The following is a 22,309-nucleotide window of genomic DNA, read 5'->3' as shown; positions in this document are numbered from 1 at the left end:
GCGCGCGCAACCCAGGCATTTATATCGTCTCCTACCATTTTCACACGGACATAGACGTGTCATGGTATTAGACCACGTCTCGTTTCAGATCTGGGATCACTGGTGATCACTGCCTGAAGGACATATGTCTCATACAATTATTTAGTTTGTGGCTAATACCAGTAAAAGGAGAGCCTTTTCCATTCCTTTACAACACTAACAGTGTAGAAATCGTAATCTTCTCTAAGTCTTTTGTAGAATATATGTTGGCCACAAATTGAAAAATTGCATTCATTTACCAGTCCAAAATTAAAATAATTTGTTTTAAATTATTTTATTAATCATGAATTAAGTGGTTTAAAACAAAAAAACATCATGAACAACGATAGAAGTTTCTACAAAAGACTTGGAGAATATTACGATTTCTACACTGTTAGTGCTGTAAAGGAATGGAAAAGGTTCTTCTTTACTGGTATTAGCCACAAACTAAATAATTGCATTCATTTACCAGTGCAAAACCAAAATAATTTGCTTTAATTTATTTTTATCAATCAATAATGTCTCATATGATTGAATAGCTTTGCTTTATGCACTTTAAAATCATCACTGTAAAAAGTGTAGCGTATAGAACATCTCATCCCCTCCTTCCTTTACTTGTTTCCATGCTGATATGTTTTTCAACATTTTTATAATTGACACTGTGACACACAGAATAGTCATTTGAAAATTGCCGCTCAAATACTGTAAATGGTGTCAGCGCCATCTATATATTAAATAAAACGTTTATTTTGAAATTCCAGTGCAGAGAAACAATAATATAATAGGCATGTAGAGAAAACAAATTTTTAGAAATAAAAAAGCTTTGATCTGCAAAAATGGGGAAAAGTAAAAAAGTGAGTGTGTGCGAGCAGCCGACATTACCGGTAATTTTTGAAGCGGGACTGAGCGGGACGCACGAAAGTGCATGGCGTTGGCGTTTAGCGGAAACACGAAACACCTACCCATCATGCACCAGTCGACAGCAACATGGCGGACACGATTGAAAGTGAGTGTAAACTTTACCTACATTTCGAAACAATTAAGTCGTTATAAAGTGCGTGAAACTGAAAATCGTATCTTGCTTCAAAAGTGCAGCTTCGCGAGGAATATTTCACTTGTTTTCACGTCGCTCTTCGTGCTTGTACACTCTCGAAATCTCAATTTCAATTTGCTCTCAATATAAGGAGTTTAAAATTTCAAAAAGTCAGCAATTTCGGATTGAAGCGGGACGTCTTTTGAGAAGAAAATTTCGACTTTTCGAATAATCGTTCAGTTACGGAGTGAGCTGTCGTCAGTTTGATGTGCCTTGTTCAATTTTAAGCTGCCTCGCTTTTGTTGTCGTTGCGCAAAAAGAGTTTCAGCTCTGCGGAAAAGTTTGGTTATGTTGTGTTGACGAGTTGAATTGAGGAGGAGAACTGAGAAGTCGTAGAGTCACGAACTGCGTTCTATGTCAATTATTTATCATTTCTTGACGTTTAAGTTTAAACATACCAGTGATAGTGTCGCCGATCCAAAATGGATTGTACGTATTCTTCCAATTTTCTTGTTTACAACCTAAATTCAATTGGGCACGTACATCAATCTGCTGCTGCTCTTCAGGCCTCAAATCAAAAATTTATAGTTTACAAATTCAAACATTACTTACTGGCTTATTGGCTTATTGATAGCAGATTTGCTAGGTATTTGATATATAACAACTGAAAGTCGTCAAAAAGTGGACAGTCTTTGACACAATTTCATTTTTTAAATTTTCGAATACAGTAAACGAAAAAAGATTCAAAAGAATTCAGAAGTAATTGCTGGAAGTGGAATTGAAATTGGTTTGTGAAACTTTCGGGATTTATCTGTACTTTGGTGTGTCGGAATTGAGTCAAAGGATTAAAAGCAGAACGGAATAAGTACCTGCCTCAAATTACCTTACAATTCCCCAAAGTGCTCTATTTATTTTGAGGTTAGATTTTAGCCAAAAAATTTAAATTTTTTCGATCATCAACCCACCCGAGGTTTATCTGTTAGTATTTGTTAATTTTCAAACGAGAATGAAGGATTTCTTTGTATAAATGTGTGTAAATAACAAATCAAGAATCGTGGGGTGAGAAAAGAAAAAATTCTCTTGTAATCTAGGAATGTTCAGGTTTCAGAATTCGTTTGAGCTCGATTACCCTGTGAGAACGGGTTCATTAAAAATGATTGGAAAACTCTGGTTGGTTCCAATCCTTTTGCTGCTGCAATTTTTTCAAATTTTTTGTATTCAAAATTAATTATTTTAACTGAAAATGTAGCTATTCCATTATTTGTCGAAATTTTATCATTTTTGATATACATTTAATCTTCTTTGTTGGAAATTCGTCTGTTTAGGTGAAAATTTCACTACTTTGTTGAAAACGCATTTATTTTGTTGAAAATTAATTTTTTTTAACGAGAATTCAGATATTTAGTTGAAACTTTCTGAAATTGTAAATTCATTATTTTCACTGAAAATGTAACTTACATTTTTTTCGAAAATTTATCGATTGGCATTTAATTTTCTTGGTTTAAAAATCGAAATATTTTGTTGCAATTTGATCTATTTTATTGAAAATTGTTTTTTTTTTGTTTGGTAATAAATTTATCTTTTGGGTTGAAAATGCAACTGTTATGTTAATAAATTTTCAATTTGATTGAAAATTCACTTTTTTTGTTAAAATATTATCTTTTTTGGTTGAAAATTCGTTTTTTGTGCTCGAAAATTTATCTTTTTGATTGAGAAATTATCCTTATTTAGATTAAAAATGTAATTTTTTTATGGAAGATTCAACGATTTAATTTAAAATTCGCCTTTGTTGGTTCAATTCAGCTCTTTTGTTTTCAAATTAAATATATTTTTTTAATGTCAACTATTACTTATTTTGATAACAGATTTCTTTCTCATTCATGAGAGTGTAATGTAATTCAAATTTGAAATTTTTTGTTAAAGTTTCTTATAGATAGGTAGAAGACTTGCAAATTATCTAAATAAAAATGTTAATTTCGATAAAAATTAGAAAGTTATGAACTTTTGAAATTTTTAAAAATGTTCAGAAAAATAAGAAATAAATATTTTTCCAAAAGATTAGAGAATTTCATTTAAATTCATCACTAGAAAAAAATATATTTCGAAACTATGTCAGTTAAATTTTTCGGTTAGACAAAAATTCTGAAAGTTTGAGCTTTTTCAAATTTTGAATGAAAATTTGTTATGAGTTTTAGAAATTTTTGTCAAATTTTCTGATAGACGTCAAAAAGAATGGCAAATTATCCTAATGACATTTTTAAATTCGATAAAACTTCAAAAAGTTATATGCTTTTCAACAATTTGAAAATTTAAAAAAAAAAAAGGAAAACAAATTTTTTAATAGGTTAGGAAATATCAATCCAAATTTCTACTAGATGTAAAATAAATGTCTTTCCAAACTATTATGATGAAATTTTCTAATAAGACAAAATTTCCAAAAAGTTGAATCATTTTCAAAAGTATGCAATTTTGATTTTGTAAGAGATCCATAAGTTTAAAACGTTATTTTTAGTAGATTTTAAAAAGATTTACAAAGCGTTTAGATGCTTTCAGAGTCTTCTTTAAAATCAAATAAAAAAAATGCAGTTACAATTTACGGCTGTAATTCCTCAGAAGTTTAAATTATAGTTTTCGATTTAAGTTATAGTATTCACAATATTTGAAAAAATTTAGTCAAAGTGTACGCATTAAACGTACGAAAACGAGCGCGAAGCGTGAGAGCGAACCCGCGCGCCGCAGGCGCGCTCAAAGTTGACGCGTAGGGCGCAATGAGAATGTGCCCGCAAAACGGGCATATTTTTTATTTTAAAATTTGACTATCTCGTTACAAGCTGTTGAAAAACTTCGATTAAAGATTTTTTTAAAGGTTCGCTGTATTTCTTAAAACTATTGTTACAGTTTTACATAACAATAATTAAACAAGAGGTTTCTAAATGAACAATTTTTAAAAATTATTCTTATTTTAAACTTAAGCAAAGATTTAAAAAATTTGAACATTAACAGCAGATTTCTTCGATAAAAATATTTTATAACTGTATTTTTTATAAATAATTTTTTTTTTAATTTTATAATTGTTTAAATTCAGAAATCTTATTATGTCGGATTATTTATAATTTTGAAATTATTCTGCCGGGAATTTGATTATTGGGAAATTTTCAAATTCGAAAATATTCAGATATTCGAAAGAAACTGAGAGGCATTTTTTGTACATTTGTTAAGTATTTCGATAAATTAAAATTAATTTTGTTAAAAATAAGGCTGAAATTAAAAAAGTATCAAATAATAAAAAGGCTATGGGACGTAATGTCACAATTGTGTGGTAATTATATTTCATATAAAAAAGACGAAAAGAAACGTAACGAAATTGTCGTTACCTTCCTTTTTGTTTCTTTCGGCATGAAATTTTAAAGAAACACAATCTTGACATTGTGCTTCCGTAGCTGCATTATTTTTCAATAATTTTTCATACTTGGCACAGATTTCAGGTAATTTATATTGAATTTGCAGAAACAATCGGTAAATATCAGAAAATGCGTCTTAATTTCATTCGGATCTCTGATTTAATTCGTTTGAATCTTTTTTCGTTTATGAGCATGGTTTTTTTCGAGTTGAAGGAAGAATTCGATATCTGTCGTGTGTTGAATTTCGAAATGAAGGTTGTTAAAAAAAAAAAAAGAAATAAATAAAAAAAGAAGAAGAAATAAAAAATGTAAATTGCAGATGAATCAGCGGAGACGTTGCTGTCGATTAAGAACGGTGGTTACCCATCGGTGGATCAGATTCAGATTAAAACGGAGATTGAGGATGACATGATGGACATAGAGGAGCACCAGATATCGGCAAATTCTCTTGACTCGAGTATGGAGGCTGAGCCAATTGACGACGATGACGACGAGGACAACCATGAAGCAATGCCGGAACTTGGACCAGCGGCTCTGGGCCTTCAGCGGGTCGGTACGCAACCTCCTCGCAAAAGCAAACCGCCCACGCAGCCGATTCAAGTCCTCAATCGCAGGGGAATGCCGGCTCGGATAAGAAAAAAGAACAAGCTCTTTTACGACGACATCATGGTCAATCATCCTCATCACAGGCAAGTATTCCCTTCTTCCTCCTCCTCTACTTTATTCTTTATTCCAGGCCCATCACTCTTTCTGAAGCAAGCCTAAACAAAATCATTTGCTGAAAAAAAAACGGTTGGAAGGATTTGTGCGAGTGTTTACAAACAAAAAGGTTACATAAAAATCGGGTATTTTTTTAAGATAACAAGCACAGTATTTCAATTGTGAAAGCTTTCTTTAAACTGGCTATGTCATTGTTGTTGTAATCGGTTCCTGCAAATTTTTCTCAATTATTCATTTGTATTGAATAATTGACAGAAATTTACAGGAACCGATTACAACAACAGTGATAGTCAGTTTAAAAATGCTATCTCATTGTTGTTGTAATCGGTTCCTATACATTTTTCTCAATTATTCAATACAAATGAATAACTGAGAAAAATGTGCAGGAACCGATTACAACAACAATGATATACCATTTTTAAACTAACTATCTCACTGTTGTTATAATCTGTTTCTGCACAGTTTTCTAAATTATTCAATACAAATGAATAATTGAGAAAAATGCGCAGGAACCGATTACAACAATGAGCTGGCCAGCTTAAAAATTGCTAACGATAAAAATATTCTTTTTTTTTTTAATTACGTAATTTATTATGCTGAGAAATTTTCACGTTAAAATTTTGAATTTCCTTTTGACATTCAACTAGGAGTCAGTTCTTATCAATGATACAGCATGAAATATTCTTTATTATTCAATAAAAATTGTTTGTTTATATCGATAAGCAGACAAAGTATTGGTGGAAAATGTTCAAACTTTGCGGTATTAGGAACATTTATCGATTCATAAGATTTAAAATACTTTTACAACCAAAATACGCCAAACAAATACATTCGTCTAAATTGGGTTATTTACCTTAATTTAAACATGTGAGGGGATTTTAAACATTTTAAGGGATTTCTATATAAATTTTGGAATAAAATCTAATATATTTTATGTTCAAGGGATTTTAAATGATTTCTAGAGATTTCTAAAGATTTGAAAGAAATTTAAAAGATGTTGAGAGATTTCATTAATCCTTTCAATATTTTTGAATATAATATTCTGTAATGGTATGGTATTGGGATCCGCTGCGCTGCAATACGCCATCTATTTTTTCAATGTGGCCCAAATGTGAACTTGCGAAACCAGGTAGGATTGTTAAGATGCATTTTAATTTGTACTTCAAAACCATTTTTTTTTATTTGGCACAGTTTACATTGATAACTGGATGAAAACAATGAAGATTTATCGGAAACTAAGTGCTACATGTTGAATTTCCATCGTAAACATAGGAAAAAACACGTTTTATGTTAAAATTGTTTCTGTCAAAAAATAATTATTTCAGTATGGTAGATATGTTTCAACGCATTACAAGCTTCAATTAACTTACCTTGACCTAAAAGTGAACTTAAAACAAATTTTGATTAATTTATGTTTGGATTATTTACTATTTAAAAAATTCTAACATAAAAGTTAGGTCAGAATTCGCATTTCATTTCTGATCTTCTATAATTCATATTTTTTGCAGATTCTGAACCAAATATTTTGCTATATACTCTCACTAAAGTTCATTTCAGCTTATGGTATGTTGAAAATTATATGATATAGTAAAATAATTATTTTCTTGACAAAATCAGTTTTAACAATAATTGTGTTTTTTTTCACTGAATACGATAACAATTCTATATGCAACACATAGTTTCCGATAAATCTTCATTTTTTGTAATTACTTATTCTTTTAAACTAGCAAAGACAAAGGTAAAATTATTTCTGAGCCCAATTTGAAAGGCTACCTGGTTGCACGAGTTCGCGAGAGTGGCGCATCCAATATGTCAGATCCCAATGTTGTTGTGTTTTATGAAGTAGAATAAAAAAAGAACCGGGCAGCTTGGAAGTGAAACCATCGCCGAAGAAGATGGGGCGTCCTTCGCCAGCGAAGAAAATGTTGAGAATGAATAGTGGTGACTCGATGAAAAAAAGCAGCAGCAGCAGCAGCAGTGGCGGCAATTCATCGATCAGAGAGACCTCTTATCAGCAGTCGCCGATGAAAGAGGAGAGGGAGCAGACCAGCAGTAGTAGCAGTAGTAAACCAGTGATGATCAAGATGCAGCATCAACAGCACCAACAGCAGCAACAACAGCAACAGCAGCAGCAACAGCAGCCTTCTTCACCCGACAGACGAATTGGTCAAAAAATTGGAATGAGACTCAGGAATTTGTTAAAGTTGCCAAAAGCTCACAAGTGGGTCTGTTACGAGTGGTTCTACAGCAACATAGACAAGTATGTTTATTTATTTTTCTATTCTTTTTCTTATTTTTTTTTTCTTTTTACAAGAAGAGTTACATTTCGCATCCGATATTTATGAGATATTGACACTATTTGACATTTTTTTGAGCGATCACAATAGTGTGCTCCCGTTTGAGAAAAAAACGCACCAAAAAAATTAGTTTCTCTCAAAAATTGTAATAGTTGATATCTCGAGAACAACAAATTTCATTTTAACCCTCAAGTGCAAGAACCTCTAAATTTTCGATTCTTTCTGGAACGGGTCCAGCAGACCCGAGCAAACTTAAAATGGAAATATCTCCCTTTTAAATAGACTTAGCTCCATTTTTTTATTGTAGCCCAGAGTCTTGCTAAATTGAATATTCGTAAAATAGATATGAAAATTAATTTCGGATCATAAATATTTTACAAAAAAATGATAAAATTGTTTGGAAAAATAAACTCTTTGCTGAAAGGATTAAGGTTCGGGTCCCTGGGACTCATTCTAGGACTTGAGGGTTAAATTAAAAACATTTCCCAACAAAATGCATAAATCTTTAAGCAAATAGTTAAATTTTTTATCCAGCAGATTAAATTTTCACCCGAGAAGACGAATTTGCAAAAATATATATAAATTTTCAACTAAATAGCAGAATTTTCAATCGAAATATTCATTTTGTAAAAAAAAAGTTCGATTTTCAATCCGAGAAAATGAATTTTCAAACAAACAAGAAGATGGATTTTCGATTTGGAGAGATTTGATATTTCCCCACGAAAAATTGTGTTTAAAATAAAAAACCAGTTGGATTGACCCAATCAAAAAGGATTTTTCAGCAAAATATATAAATATTCAAGCAAATAGTTCAGTTTTCCATCAAATCGTTGAATTTTTGACTCGAAAATGCGAACATTCTGCAAGGCACTTTAATTTTCAACTCAAAAGTGTGGATTTTCTACAAAAAAGTTACTTTTTAGCTGAAATGGATTAATTTTAATCAGACAGATGCATTTATAACCAAACAAAGATCAAATTTCTACAGAAAAATGTGGATTTTAAAACCAAAATAAATGTGTGACAAGATAGTCGAATTTTTGCTTTAGAAAATTTGTTACTCAAGAAAGAAAAAAAGTTGCAATCAAATTTTTAAACTTTTAAATAAAAAAGACGAATATGAAAAGAAAATACTTGATTCTTAAACAAAAAAATATTCATTTCCAGCAAAGCAGTTGCATTTTGAAAAAAAATTAGCTTTGTACAAAACAGTTGAATTTTCAACAAAATAATTAAATTTTCAACTGAGGATATTAATTTTTTATCAGACAGGATGACCTCTTAAAAAAATAACAATTTCTATAACAATTTTAACCAGATAGTTCAAGTTTTAAGGGCATGTGACACAGCTAAATACCTATATTACCGACCACAGTTTTTCAGTTCACTGAATGTTTTTTTGAACCTAAGAACTTTTTTTGTAAATAAAATATCGAGGTGAAACTTTGGAAGATGTATTAGAGTACAATAAAGTACGTTTAGGTACTGCATTTCGGTAGGAACTTCACTGAAAATTATTTTATTTTTTTTCTGAACCTCGACATTTTTTGAACGTTCGAACTTTTTTTTTATACACAAACTATCGGTCTCAAACTTTAAGAAATGCAAAAACCGAAAGAAAACTATATTAAAGTACAAAGCTCAATAATAAAAGATGTAAAAAAAAAATTTCAACAATCAATTCCAACGGCATCAGCCGGTACCGTTGTACACGAAAATAAGAACTCTCTAGAGCCTCGTCTAGTGGCCGCCAGGTTTCGTATTTTCGTGTACAACTTTACCGGCTGATGCCGTTGGAATTGATTGTTGAAATATATTTTTTTACATCTTTTATTATTAAGCTTTGTACTTAAACGTAGTTTTCTTTCGGCTCTTGCATTTCTCAAAGTTTGAGACCGATATTTTATGTATAAAAAAAGTTCGAACGTTCAAAAAATGTTGAGGTTCAGAAAAAAGATGAAATAATTTTCAGTGAAGTTCCTACCAAAATACAGTACCTAAACGTACTTTATTGTACTCTAATACATTTCGCAAAGTTTCAGCTCGATATTTTATTTACAAGAAAAGTTCTGAGGTTCAAAAAAACATTCAGTGAACTGATAAACTGTGGTCGGTAATATAGGTATTTAGCTGTGTCACATGCCCTTAAACATAAAGATTAATTTTTTGCAAGAAAAGAATATAGATTAAAAAAATTAATTTTCAATTTATAAATGGAATTCACAACTAAATCCTTTTTTTCGGTTGAAAAAATAAATTTTCAATAAAAAAGTAAATTTTTAATTAAGAATATTAAATTTTTAACTAAAATTATCAAACTTAAACATAAAATTAAACTTGTAAAAAAATAGTTTTACTTTTCAACAAGGAGTTGAATATTCAGCAAAATAATAAAATTTTCAGTTGAAAATATTAATTTTTAACAACAACAAAAAATGAATTATGAAAAAATGGTTAGGCTTTCAATCACGGAGTTGAATTTTTAACCCGAAAAGATTACTTTTTATCAAAAAATGTGATAGTTGATATTTCAACGAAAAATATGTTATTAAAAAAAAAATGTTGCTTTTTTAACAACTGTTTGAAATTTTACCCAAAAAGATTAATTTTCTACCTGAAAAAAAAGAATTTTGGAACGAAATCCACAAATTTCAACCAAATAGTGGAATGTTAATCAAGAAGCTTAATTTTTTACCAAAAAAGAATTTTTCAAAAAATTACGTAAATTTTCAACTGAATAATGTGGACAATGATTGTGATGTTACTCCAATTTGTATTTGATTAATTTTTAGTTTATATTATTTTTGTTTCTAAAAATTTGTGAATTAAATAGTTTTATTTTGTGACTGAAAAATTTCAATTTTGAACCCTAAAATGGATTAGTTAATTTTTCAGAACCTAAAGTGGATTAGTTAATTTTTCAATAAGGAGAATTAATTTTCAGTTTAAAAAAGAAGGTATTTTCTACAGGTCAAAGACATGAATTTTCTACAAAAGCGTTGAATTTTCAACCATCAGTCGAATTTATAAAAAAATAGTTTAATTGTCAGGTAAAAAAAAATTAATTTAAAAAAAAAGAAAAGAAACTGATAAATTGTCAACAAAAAACATAATAGTTGATATTTAAAGCAAATAGATTATAATACGAATTTACTGCAAAACATTGAAACTTTTGAGCCCAAAAAAATTAATTGTTAGCCGAAAGAGGTTAATTTTCAATCAGACAGTCGTGTTTTTAACTAAAACGAGTCAAATTTCTACAGAAAGATATGAGTTTTAAAAATGAATGTTTAACAAAATACCTTATTTTGCAAGCAAAAAAGAGTAAAATTGTTGAATTTTGAAGCAAAAAACGATTTTTCAGCAATTGGAATGGTTAAACTGCGATACGCCACCTGGTGACAAAAATTCAAACGAGAAAGAATAGGCACGATTTTAAAGATGCACTTCGATTTGTTTATAAGTGTTTTAACAATTTTTTTTGTGAAGTTTAAACTATTTATTGGATAATAAAAATAAGTTTTTATCGGAAACAAACTGCTTTGGATGGAATTTACATATTGTAGTGTGAAAAAACAGATTTTTTGACGGAAATATTTGTCCAAAAAACAATTATTGTTATCTTTATTTGATTTTCAAAAGATTCTAAACTTAAGTGGACTTATTTTGAAACAAAAATGAACTCAAAGTAAACTTTTATTAATTTGTACATGAAATATTCACTATTTAAAAATCTGAACTAAAAGTTAGGTTAGATTTCGCATTTAAATTTCAGTCGTCTATTATTCGTATTATTGGCATAATATGGATGAAATTTGTTGCTACATACATTAATGTAAAGTTTATATAGACTTAAACGCATTGAATCTTATTTGACAAAAATGTATTTTTTTTTGCACTGTATAAGATGGAAATTCTATTTCAAACTATTTCTTTTTAATGAAGATTTATTTTTAGTATTCAATCGTTGTTTTATACTTCACAATAAAATCGTAAAAACACTTTTATGCAAAAATGAAAATACATCTTTAAACTTGTACCTGCTCTTCCTAGTTCCAGTTTTCGGCACCAGGTGTCGAAATGATAGACCACGATTCCCAATCCATTTGATATGATTTTTGAACAATATAAAAGTTTAAATAAAAAAAAAATATGAGATTTTCCGAGTGGATTGCATTCATTCATTTTGCATTGAAGTGGAAAAAGTGGACAAATATGACTTGACACAAGAAGTTTAATGCATGCAAAATGTTGTGAGACTATTTATGATTTCGGAAGTGAGTAAGTTCGAGGTCTGATGCGTATGCATGATATGTTTCTCCAACAATTTGCAACTCTTCTTCTGTTTTTCTGTGTAGAACCCTCTTCGACGGGGACAACGACTTCATGATATGCTTGAAGGAATCGTTCCCGCAATTGAAGACGCGAAAGCTGACTCGAGTCGAGTGGTGCAAGATCAGGAGGATGATGGGGAAGCCTCGACGGTGCTCGCAGTCCTTTTTCGAGGAGGAGAGACGCGAGCTGGAGCGGAAGAGACAGAAGATTCGAATGCTGCAGCAGAGAAAGTGCTCGGACGTGCAGATGTTCAAGGACTTGCCCTCGGAGATTCCTCTGCAGTTGGTCATTGGGACGAAAGTTACTGCGCGACTCCGAAAGCCGCAAGACGGCTTGTTCACGGGCAGCATTGACGCCGTCGACACCAGCAACAACACCTACAGAATCACCTTCGAGAGAGCCGGACTTGGTACTCACAGTGTGCCCGACTATGAAGTTTTGGTAATCAAACTCATCAATCAATCAATAATATTGTCTATCTCTATCCTATCTTGAAAATCTGAAAATCCTAGAATTGTCAGGGAATTTCTTTTTTTGTCTGACAATTTTTTCGAGAACGTGCTTCATTTTATTGTTTTTTTTTAAACTCTCAAATGGTATACTCCAACCCGGCATACGCGAACTGCACGCTAGTGCGAATTCGCACCAGCGTACCGTTTGAGGGTTCTTAGTAAAAAATTTAACTCTTTTCAATTACACATTAACTCAAGAGTGGCCGCTGAACCGGGAGATGACAGTAAATTGATTTAAACATTGATTTCAACCGTTCTTTAAATAATTAGTTAAATTGTGCTCTTTTTCAATTATATCATTCAGTTTAGAATGCGTAATTCGAAAATCTTTCAATTTAATAATTTTCCATTTTATATTTTCAATTTTTTTAAAAGACTTTTACAATTAAAAATTCGAAGATTTAAAAAAAAAAAAAACATTTTTAGTTGATCAACTGTGATTATGCATTAATTCATAATTTTTAAAATTAAATTTCACTTTAAAAATGAAAAAGTCCTATTAGTAAAACAAATCTAAAACCTCGATTGAAACATTATAAACTATTTTCAATTTTTAAATAACTTCAAAATAATATATATTCGTAACCAAAGGTTTTTATTTGTCAAATATTATTTCAGTTTAAAATATTCAATTTTAAAACATTTAATTTGAAATTTTTCAATTAAGAAAAAGAACATATAATTAATATTTAGAAATATCTGAATGTTCATTTAAAATCAGTAATTATAAATGAAATATTCAAAACTAAAATTTCAAGTTTGCAATTTTAATTGTTCTATTTAAACAAATTGAATTTGTAATTCAAGTTGTTGAATTTTGATACACAAAATAATAATTGAATACCTGTTATTCTTAGAAAAAATCAGAAAGTTGAAGAAATTTTTAGAATTTTTGAACAAAAGAAATTAAAGGACAATTTAAAGACTTTTTTTTTAATTTTAAAGGATTTTAACAAAAATTTAAGTAAAAATTCAAATCATTTTAAAAGATGTTTAGAGGTTTTGAAAACATTTTTAAAATGGTTTAAAAATTTAAAAAAAAAAATTTAAACAACATGTCGACGTTTCAAGATTTGAAAATAAAAATTTGAAATTTGTGTTCCGTTAAAACAAAATATATAATCGTTCAATTTTTAATGTTTCTAGCCTAAAATTGCTTAAGATGATATAATTTTGGAAATAATTTTAAGGCATTGGTTGATTCTTCAATTTAGAGCATTAAAAATGATAACTTGGATTTATATTTTTGGAACCGAATGTATTTCATTTTCATTTTTTTGTTGAAAATTAATTTTTTAAACTCAAAATGTAATTATTTCAGTTGAATATTCTATCGTTTTATTTTAGAAAATTCATCTTTCTCATTGATCATTAATTTTCGTAACGAAGAATTAATTTATTCAATTTTTGGTTGAAAAAATTTTTTTCTAGTTGCAAATTTAAATTGCGATAGAATTATATATGTTTTTTTATAAAATTCAATTCTTTCATATGAAAAATCCTCATTTTAGTCAACAGTATATCACTTTTTTAACATTCTCTTTCCATTAAAAATTAAATTTTTCATTGATTATTTAAATATTTCATTTTTAGTTTAAAACTAATTTTCTTCCAAATTCAACTCTATGGTTGCACATTTTTTTTTGTAGAAAATTAATTTTTCAACTAGAAATTTAATTATTTCATTTTTGGTTGAAAACTGAGTTTTTTCCTTCAAAATTTACCTATGCGATTGTAAATTTGTCCGTTTCAGTTCAAAATTCAAATATTTAAGATTTTATTGGAAAATTCGAATTTTTGGTTGACAGTGAAACTCTTTCGTGGAAAATTCATCCATTCCAGTTGAAGATTCATAATTTTAGTTGAATTTGCGTCAGTTGAAATTTTTGGTTTTGCAAAAATTGCAACTAAATTCTGTAAAATTTGCCTTGTTTTGGTTGAAAATTTATTTATATTGTTTAACTCTTAAACGGTACATTCCAATAAAATGAAAAAACTTCGGGTGCTAATTCGCACCAGTGTACCCTTTAAGTGTTAAAAATCGTCTTTTTATCATAGAAAATTAATCTCTTTGAATGAAAATTCGTCTATATGGTTAAAAATTCATTTTTAAAATCTGAAAAATCTTTCTCACTGAAACTTTAATTGAATCTCTAGAAACTGAAGGAAAAACAACATTATTTGTAGTAAACTCGCGAAATTGTCTACATATTCCGAGTTAAATGCTTAAAAAATTGCGAAATATTTGGGTGGGTCTGTGCTATGGAAAATTATGCCCAGGAAGAACTTTCGAGATACCTAGAATAAATGTGTAATTGTCAGGGAATTTTTTTCTAGGATCTACATTTTGCTTGGAAAATTCGAAAAAGTTGTTACTGAAGCAACAATTTGCCTTTATTATTATTTTGTTGTTTTTATTTGTTTGTATTTTGTTTTTTATAGGGAAACGAGCCTCCAGAAACGATAACAGTGGCATCGTTTGCACGCAAGTTTCGACCGAGTCATGTGCAGTACGTGCCCTCGCCTCCGTACATGAGCAAACTGAATTGTAGCAGCAACAGCAACTCGCACAACAACTCGTCTCGGTTGTCGAGCAGCGGCGATCCTCTGATATCCTCCTCGAACGCCGCCTCCTCCTCGATCCCGAAAAAGTCGCAGATGGGCGGCACGATGAACGGATATCCGGTCAAACTGCTCGAGAGCATGGTCCGACTCAGGAAAATATTGTCCGAGAAGAAGATCAAGGTTCAGAAACTCAAGGAGATGAACACGGAGTGCGAAATGAGGAGATCCCTGGGAGAACCTCTGCCTCCGGAATTCGAGAGGAAATACGCTAGGTGAGTAAACAGTCCTTTCTTTTTTTTCCTTTACAGTATCTTTATTTTGATAAAAAAAAACGACTGTTTTATTGAAAATTTTTCTACTCTGTTAACCCCCAAACGGTACGCTGGTGCGAATTCGCACTTGAAGTTTCTTTATTTTGTTGACAGTTACGCAATCACAGCTGCAGTGGATTATCCCCACATATATTAAATGAATAACATTAACATTGCAAACAATCCAATTCGCACTAGTGTACTGTTTATGGGTTAAAAATGTATCTTTGTCCAGGTTCAAGATTCGTGCCTTCGTTTTAAAATTTAATTATTTCCATGAAAATTCGCTTCTTTTTTTTTTTTGAAAGTAAAAATTTTTGAAATGAAAATTTAAATTTGTAATTGAATATTCATCTCCTTCTATTTTAGTTGACAAACTAATCTGTTCTGTTGAAATTGATCTTTTTTAGTTGAAAAACTATTCTCAATTAAAGATTAATCTTTTTCGTTAAAAGTTCCTCTTTTTTTATTGCATTGAATTATTTTTCATTTGAATTAAAATCTTTTTTCGTTAAAATATCATCAATCACACTTTTCTTTGAGAATTTATCTTTTTTTTCGAAAATTCAAATGTCTGCGTGAAAGTTGAACTACTTTGTTCAAAATCAATTTTTTAAGTCCAGATTCATTATTTTAGTTGAAAATTAATTTTCAGAATGGAATATTTAACCATTTCTTTCAATTGATAATATAACTGTCCCATTATTTGTTAAAAATTTATATTTTTAATTAAAAATTGGTGTTTTATATTAAAAAATGTAAGTATTTGGTTTAAAATTTATGTACTTTTTTGAGGATTCAACTATTTTGTTGAAATGCGTCTTTTTTCGTTTAATTCAAATATTTTTTTGTTGTTTTTAAATTAAAATAGTTCTTTGTTGAAATATGAAGTATTACAGGTTTAGTTCAAAATTTATATTTTCGGTTTGAATATTGAACGGCGTTATAAAAAATTCGTTTCTTTTTTAATTTCATAGTGTCGACTTAAAAATTGGACTATTTTTTAGAAAATTGATCTATTTTATTAAAAATTCGCCTTTTTGGTTCAATTTAAATGGAAGAAAATTCATTTTTTGGGTTGAAAATTCAGTTTTTTAATTGAATTTGACTTTCGGTATAACATTCAATTGTTTTGTGATAAATTTTTGTATTTTGTTGAAGATTCTTCTTTCTAAGTTTAAAAATAATATCTTCTTTCTTTAAAGTTCAGCTTTCTAACTGTGAATTCAACTATTTTGTTGAAAATTCGCCTTTTTGGTTTAATTGAACTGGAAGAAAATTTATTTTTTTCTTTAAAATTATTATTAGTTTTAAATGGAATTATTTTGTTAAAAGTTTGGCTTTTTAGTTTAGTTGAACTGGTAGAAAATTGATTTTTTTTTCTTTAAAATTGTTATTATTTTTTGAAATTGGAATTATTTTGTTAAAAATTCATCTGTGTTGGGAGAAAATGTACTTTTTGGTTGAAAATTCATAGTGTTTGGGTAACAATTCAACTGTCTGCTGGAAAATTGATGTATTTTGTTGAAAACTCATCTTTTTGAGCAGAGAATTAATCTTATTTTTGGAAAATCATCATATTGGTTGAGGTTTCAACTAATTTTTTTTTTAAATGTCTGATTTTTAGTTGAATTCATTTTTATAATTAGTCATTTAAAATAAAAATTGAAGTATTCCATTTTTGGTTTAAAACTTATATTTTTAGTCGGAAATTCAACTATTTGATTAAAAATTTATCTATCATGATTAAAAATTACACTTTTGGTTAAAACCTCATCTAAAAAATGTTAACTGCTTTGTTGAAAATTCAACTTTTTCGTTTGAAAAATTAAATGCGAAATAATAAATCGTTACTTCATAATTTCTTCATCTTTTCAATTTTAAGAACTGAATTATACTCGGTTAAAAATTCAAATTTGTAGTTAAAAAATTAATTGTTTTGTGGAAAATTCCGCTCTTTTTTTAAAAAAAGCTTTCTTGCTGACTGAAAATTCGATTCATTATACAACAACTCTTTAGAAGCTTTCAAAATGAAAGTAAGAAAAAACCGGGATAAGCGTGGTGTAATTGATATAAATATAGCAAATGGCTCCGTTACTTTCGGGGTTGTATAGACTTTAAAGCTGGCCGAGGGAGCCTAGCAAGATGAATTTATTGACATTGAATAGATTGATTGATGGATGAAGAGAGGTAAGAACAAGATTTTGTCATTGCAGAATTGTTGTGGAACTGGAGAGAATGAATTTGGCGCTGCAGGATTTCCTGAACGAGGTTCAGGACATGTGCCTGGACATGGCTCCGGAACCGAGCGTCGCAGCAATGCTGGCGCCTTCTCATCTCCGAGAGAAGTGCAGGCAAGAGGCTTCTGACATGGTCGCCAAAAACAATATGATCAACGACAAGGAACCGAACAAAATGACCCAGCTCGTCACTGACCTCACGGCCCTCATTCTTCAAGTTAAGGTAGATTATTACGACTATTATTTTTGCAAAATTCAAGAGTTGCAACAGTTGCTTCGGGAAAAGAAATTTTCTTTACTTCTTTCTTTCTCTCTGCCTATTTATTAACAAACATTATACATTATATGGACATGAATGATATGATAATTAGCATTGCAATAAATAATGCAAAAGTATTCCAAGAAATAATGTCAAAAGTAAAGAAACTACAAAGAAAATATTTATCTTGACCCTCAAACGGGTATATTGGTGCGAATTCGCACCCGTAGTTTTCTCATTTTGTTGGCATTTACGGAAACTCAGCTGCAGCGGATTATCCCAACATATATTAAATATGTGTGATATATATCCTAGTTGTTTATTATATGCTCAATATATTGAAGTTGTGAAATTTCTCAAAATCTTGGAAATGATTAGAGATCCTGTCAATTTTAATCCCTCTTTGAATTGTCCAAGTGCGTAAGAATGCCTGGAAATAAAATTTAATTTATTCCGTAAAGCATAAATCATTTGAAATTCCTTGAATTAAAGTTATCTAGAAAAAACATTAAAATCTCAGGAAATCTCCCAAAATCCTCCAAGATTAAATAAAATCCTTTGAATCCAGTGAAATTTTCCGAAATGTCTTAAAGGGCCGTGAAATATTTGCATTCGTTTGGAATTCTGAAAAAAATTCAATAACACTTTATTTGTCTTTCAAAGTTGCCTAGAAATCCCTTGAATTTTTTTATATCTCTGAAAATCTTTTGCAATTTATTAAAATCCCTTGAATTATTTGGAGATCGTAAAAATTCATTTTAAATATTTTAAACATTTGACAACCCTTGAATATAATTTGTACCAAACTTATTCGTTAAAGGTGTCTTCACATGCCCATTTTAATCCCCATAAATCCCTTAGAATCCTAGAAAATTCTTTAAAATCCCTTGATATCCATGAAAAACTTTTGTATCAAATCTCTTAAAGTGTCTTTGAAAATTCCTTGAAACCTGAGGAAATATTTGTTATTTCTTGAAAATAGATAAAATCTTTTAAAATTAGTTGAAATATTTAGAAATCCAATAAAATGTTTCGAAAAGTCTCAACTAAATAAAACATATCCACTAAAGTTGTATATAAAAAAACTTTTAAATAAGTATAAATCTTTAAAATCTATATAAGTAAAATCTATAAAAGACGTCACTAGAACATCTTCAACTTTTTTGCCCACTGGGAAGTTCGTCAAAATTAATTAAAATCCCTTAGAAGCTTTGAAATTTTCCTAATATGTTTTGAAATCTTTAAAATGTCGTGAATTTTAACGAAATTCAACAACAAAATCGCTTCTTATAAATCAGGGTTGCCGCCAATCCGGGAGAAAATCGGGAGAAACTCGCACCGGGAGAAAACCTGGATAAAGTCGAGAGAAAAAAAATTAATTTCTTAATAAAGACCTTGATAGTCAGTTTTGAATTATATAATTTTAGATGTAAATAACGCTTATAATTCTACAATTTCAAAAAATGGAATCACATTGCAGCATTCTTGTTGTTTATTATTTATTTGAATTTTCAAAGTAATATCTTTAAATTTTCCGATTTCTTCCTGAAGACTCAAACTAATAAATCATTTCAAATTGAAAAATATTTAATTGGGAAATTTCAAGAGTTAATAATAGTTCTACAGGAAGATTTGACATTAATAAATTAAAAATTGGGTTTTAAATAACAAAAAAGACAACAAATAAACTATGTAACTAAAATTGATACAGTAATAAGCGTATAACTTTGGTAATTTTAAATGTTTAAAATAACGTTAGAGTTCTGAATTTACATGTTGAATGCTGAATTTGAAATTTTTGCTTTTAATAGGTTTTAATTTTGTAACTAAAATTAAATTGGTTAAATTTGTAAAAGTTTCATTCGCAATTTAAAAATTATCAGTTTTTAAGTGATTTAAATTTACATCAAATAATTGATATTTTAAAGGGTTTGATCATAAGAAAGTTTTAATACAACAATTTTTGGTGAATATGCATTTTTTCTGTTTAAAATAAAGTTCGCATTCGTTTCTGTTTCAAGGTTCTGAAGTACAATTTTTTTCATGCTTAATGGTTTCCATTTAAAATTATTATTTTGTTTGAACGTTTATTTAGTATTATTCAATTCATTTTTTTATTTTATAAAAATTCATCCAATTAGCTTAAATGTCACATTACAATTTCGTAATGTAAAAATTTCAAAATTCCAATAAAAATGTCAAAACCGCTTTTAAGCATAAATCGTACAATTTCAATTACTCTGAATTTTCAATGATCTAATCTTAAAATATTCAATGTCTACGGATTCTAGAATTGCCTATTTTCTAAATTTTTAATCTGAAATCATTCAATTTAAAATAAAATTGTTTACTTTGCAGGGCTTCGATCTAGAAATCATACAATTTCATTTATTTTTCTTATTAAATTGTCCAACATCGTGCAATAATTTTTCATTACAGAAGCCTTCAATTCAAAATTATTGTTACATTTTTTAAAAATATAATGTTAAAAAATTGGTTTTAAAACTGATTTTTAAATTTGCATAATTTTCATCTTAGGAAAATGAACGCGCGATTTGCGCGCGTGAAATTACTTCTAGTGCGTAATAAAAGGCATCTTCGCATTTTTCCTTATCAGACATAAAAATGTCCTTATCCTACTTTTATTATTAAAAGTCAATTGATTGCTTGCAAAAGGGTTTGCTGGCCCTTATCGATTTCCGCATTTGTTCATATATACGAGAAAACTGTCTTTCGGAAAGATATTTAATTTTTTTATAAATCGGGAGAAATCACGAATATTTACCGGGAGAACTGGGAGACGGAGGTCTGAAAAATAGTGGCCACCCTGATTAATAATCCGTGGAAGTTCTTTAGAATTGTTTAAAATTTGTCGACATCCTACGTTAATTAAATAAATTAATAAATCATTCGTTATATGCCTGTATTGAATGTCTTATCATATTTTTTTATGAGGGGTGATTACGAGGAATTGTAAAAGATTGCATGGAACTGATTTTAAAATATTTTCATGAAGAACTTGAAATAGAAAAGAAATGCTTATTGTTTCTTTTATGGGGAAGAAATGATTTACTTGTATTATAGTTTCCAGTTAATAATAACGAGGCAGCATGTTAACTTTTTAATCAAATAAGCACTGAATTATAAATACAAACTACGCAGTTGGAAAGATCCGCGTGCCTGAACTATTCAGAGCTAGTTTTTGCATTGTTCCTGATATGTAATTATATTAACCCGCAAACGGTACACTGGTGCGAATTCGCACCTGAAGTTTTTTCATTTTGTTCGCATTTACACAAACACAGTTGCAGCGGATTATCCTCACATATATTAAATAATTAACATTAGCATTGCAAACAAAACAATTTGCACCAGTGTACCGTTTACGTATGCCGGGCTGGAGTGGACCGTTTGAGGGATAATGTTGATGTTTAGCCTGTTGTTCCTTTTCTGCTGCAGTGTCTCTCGGACTCGGACAAGAACGCCTATGAATTGCAAGTCCTCCAGGGCACAATGGAGCAAATAAAGTCGAAATTGGCTCCGCAGAATCTCCAAGTTTTCCAGAACTGTGTGGAAGTCCACATGCAACACATACAGCTGGGGTTGGGACAACTCGGCGCTCTCACGCCTTTCATGACGCAGAAAACTTAGCACTGCAGATGACAAAAAGAACACACACTGCTTAATCGTTGAGATGAAAATCTACCTGGATTCTGAATCATTATCATCATCTTTATCAAGGCAAGGCAAAGCAAAACAAGACATATGGTATCAATCGGCTAAAAAACATGACTCTACCATAGATTAATTAATTATTCTCAAATTCAGATTTATTATATAGTTAGAAAAAAAAGTTTTGCATTACGAGTTTAGATTGATACGTATTTTTAATTGAAAAATTTGAATCCTTGTTTGCTCACTTGCTGACTTGCATACTGTTTTCTACTCGATTGAATAAATCTTTTAATTGATGATTTAATCTCTAAAACGCTAGAAAGGTACAATCCATTTATCTGTGAAATTGGCACTGGGAGCTGAGTGAAGTGAAGATCATGCCCTGTTTTTTTTGTATTTAATACTATATATGTATAATTTACGACGTGTAAAGATTGTAGTACCTATATAGTAATAATAATAGTAATAATGTTTATACATTTAAGTCTTACATTCTATTCGATTTTTATTTTGTATATAAAACTGCTGCATCTAGGAATGTTTGAGAAAATATTGCCAAAATGACGAGCCGAAAGTGCAACATTTTTTTGTATTATCATCATTCTTAGCTGTGTCTATGATACACAGATTTCGCTATTTAATCGGCGACAAGAGAAGAGCTATTAGACAAACACACTCTCGTCTTTATCCACGTCGCGCACGGTGGCTTTTGCTTTTTAAATTTGTCTTCTTAAGTACCAATCACAAAACCGCAGACACGCAAACAGAAAAGAAAAAACATCACTCTTTTTTTTAATAATTCGATGTAAACATTTTTAGTTTATTTAGCCAGGAAACTCTTGGAAATTAAGAGAACGCAGCACCCGATCGACAAACCACTCTTAAAAAAATAAACAAATAAAAGTGGAAAGAGAGTTGTAATAAAGGAGAAATAAAAAGGAAA

At 29.7% G+C, this 22,309-nt stretch overlaps 2 protein-coding genes across 4 annotated transcripts in view; one reads left to right on the top strand and one right to left on the bottom strand.

Moving 5' to 3' along the window:
* The window catches only part of LOC117168978, a 10,947-nt gene extending 9,666 nt beyond the window's left edge, over nt 1-1,281 (bottom strand). The window contains exon 1 of the mRNA XM_033354994.1: nt 1,046-1,281. Within this exon, the coding sequence (XP_033210885.1) occupies nt 1,046-1,047 (2 nt within the window). The 5' untranslated portion in view covers nt 1,048-1,281. The remainder of the gene's footprint in view (nt 1-1,045) is intronic.
* On the top strand, nt 991-22,309 carry LOC117168977 (protein lin-9 homolog). 3 transcript variants are annotated; one of them, XM_033354992.1, is made up of 7 exons: nt 991-1,024; nt 4,772-5,141; nt 7,019-7,432; nt 11,828-12,245; nt 14,759-15,153; nt 17,409-17,655; nt 21,151-22,309. In XM_033354992.1, the coding sequence occupies exons 1-7, from the start codon at nt 1,006-1,008 to the stop codon at nt 21,340-21,342; spliced, it is 2,055 nt and encodes a 684-aa protein (XP_033210883.1). In that variant the 5' UTR covers nt 991-1,005; the 3' UTR covers nt 21,343-22,309. The 3 variants fall into 3 exon arrangements, with proteins under 3 accessions (XP_033210883.1, XP_033210882.1, XP_033210884.1); XM_033354991.1 differs by having other exon boundaries at nt 7,016-7,432; XM_033354993.1 differs by lacking the exon at nt 991-1,024 and adding an exon at nt 1,386-1,540 and having other exon boundaries at nt 7,016-7,432.

Source organism: Belonocnema kinseyi, chromosome 3, assembly GCF_010883055.1.
Source record: "Belonocnema kinseyi isolate 2016_QV_RU_SX_M_011 chromosome 3, B_treatae_v1, whole genome shotgun sequence".
Taxonomy (NCBI): domain Eukaryota; kingdom Metazoa; phylum Arthropoda; class Insecta; order Hymenoptera; family Cynipidae; genus Belonocnema; species Belonocnema kinseyi.
This window is presented reverse-complemented; position numbering and strand designations above follow the sequence as displayed.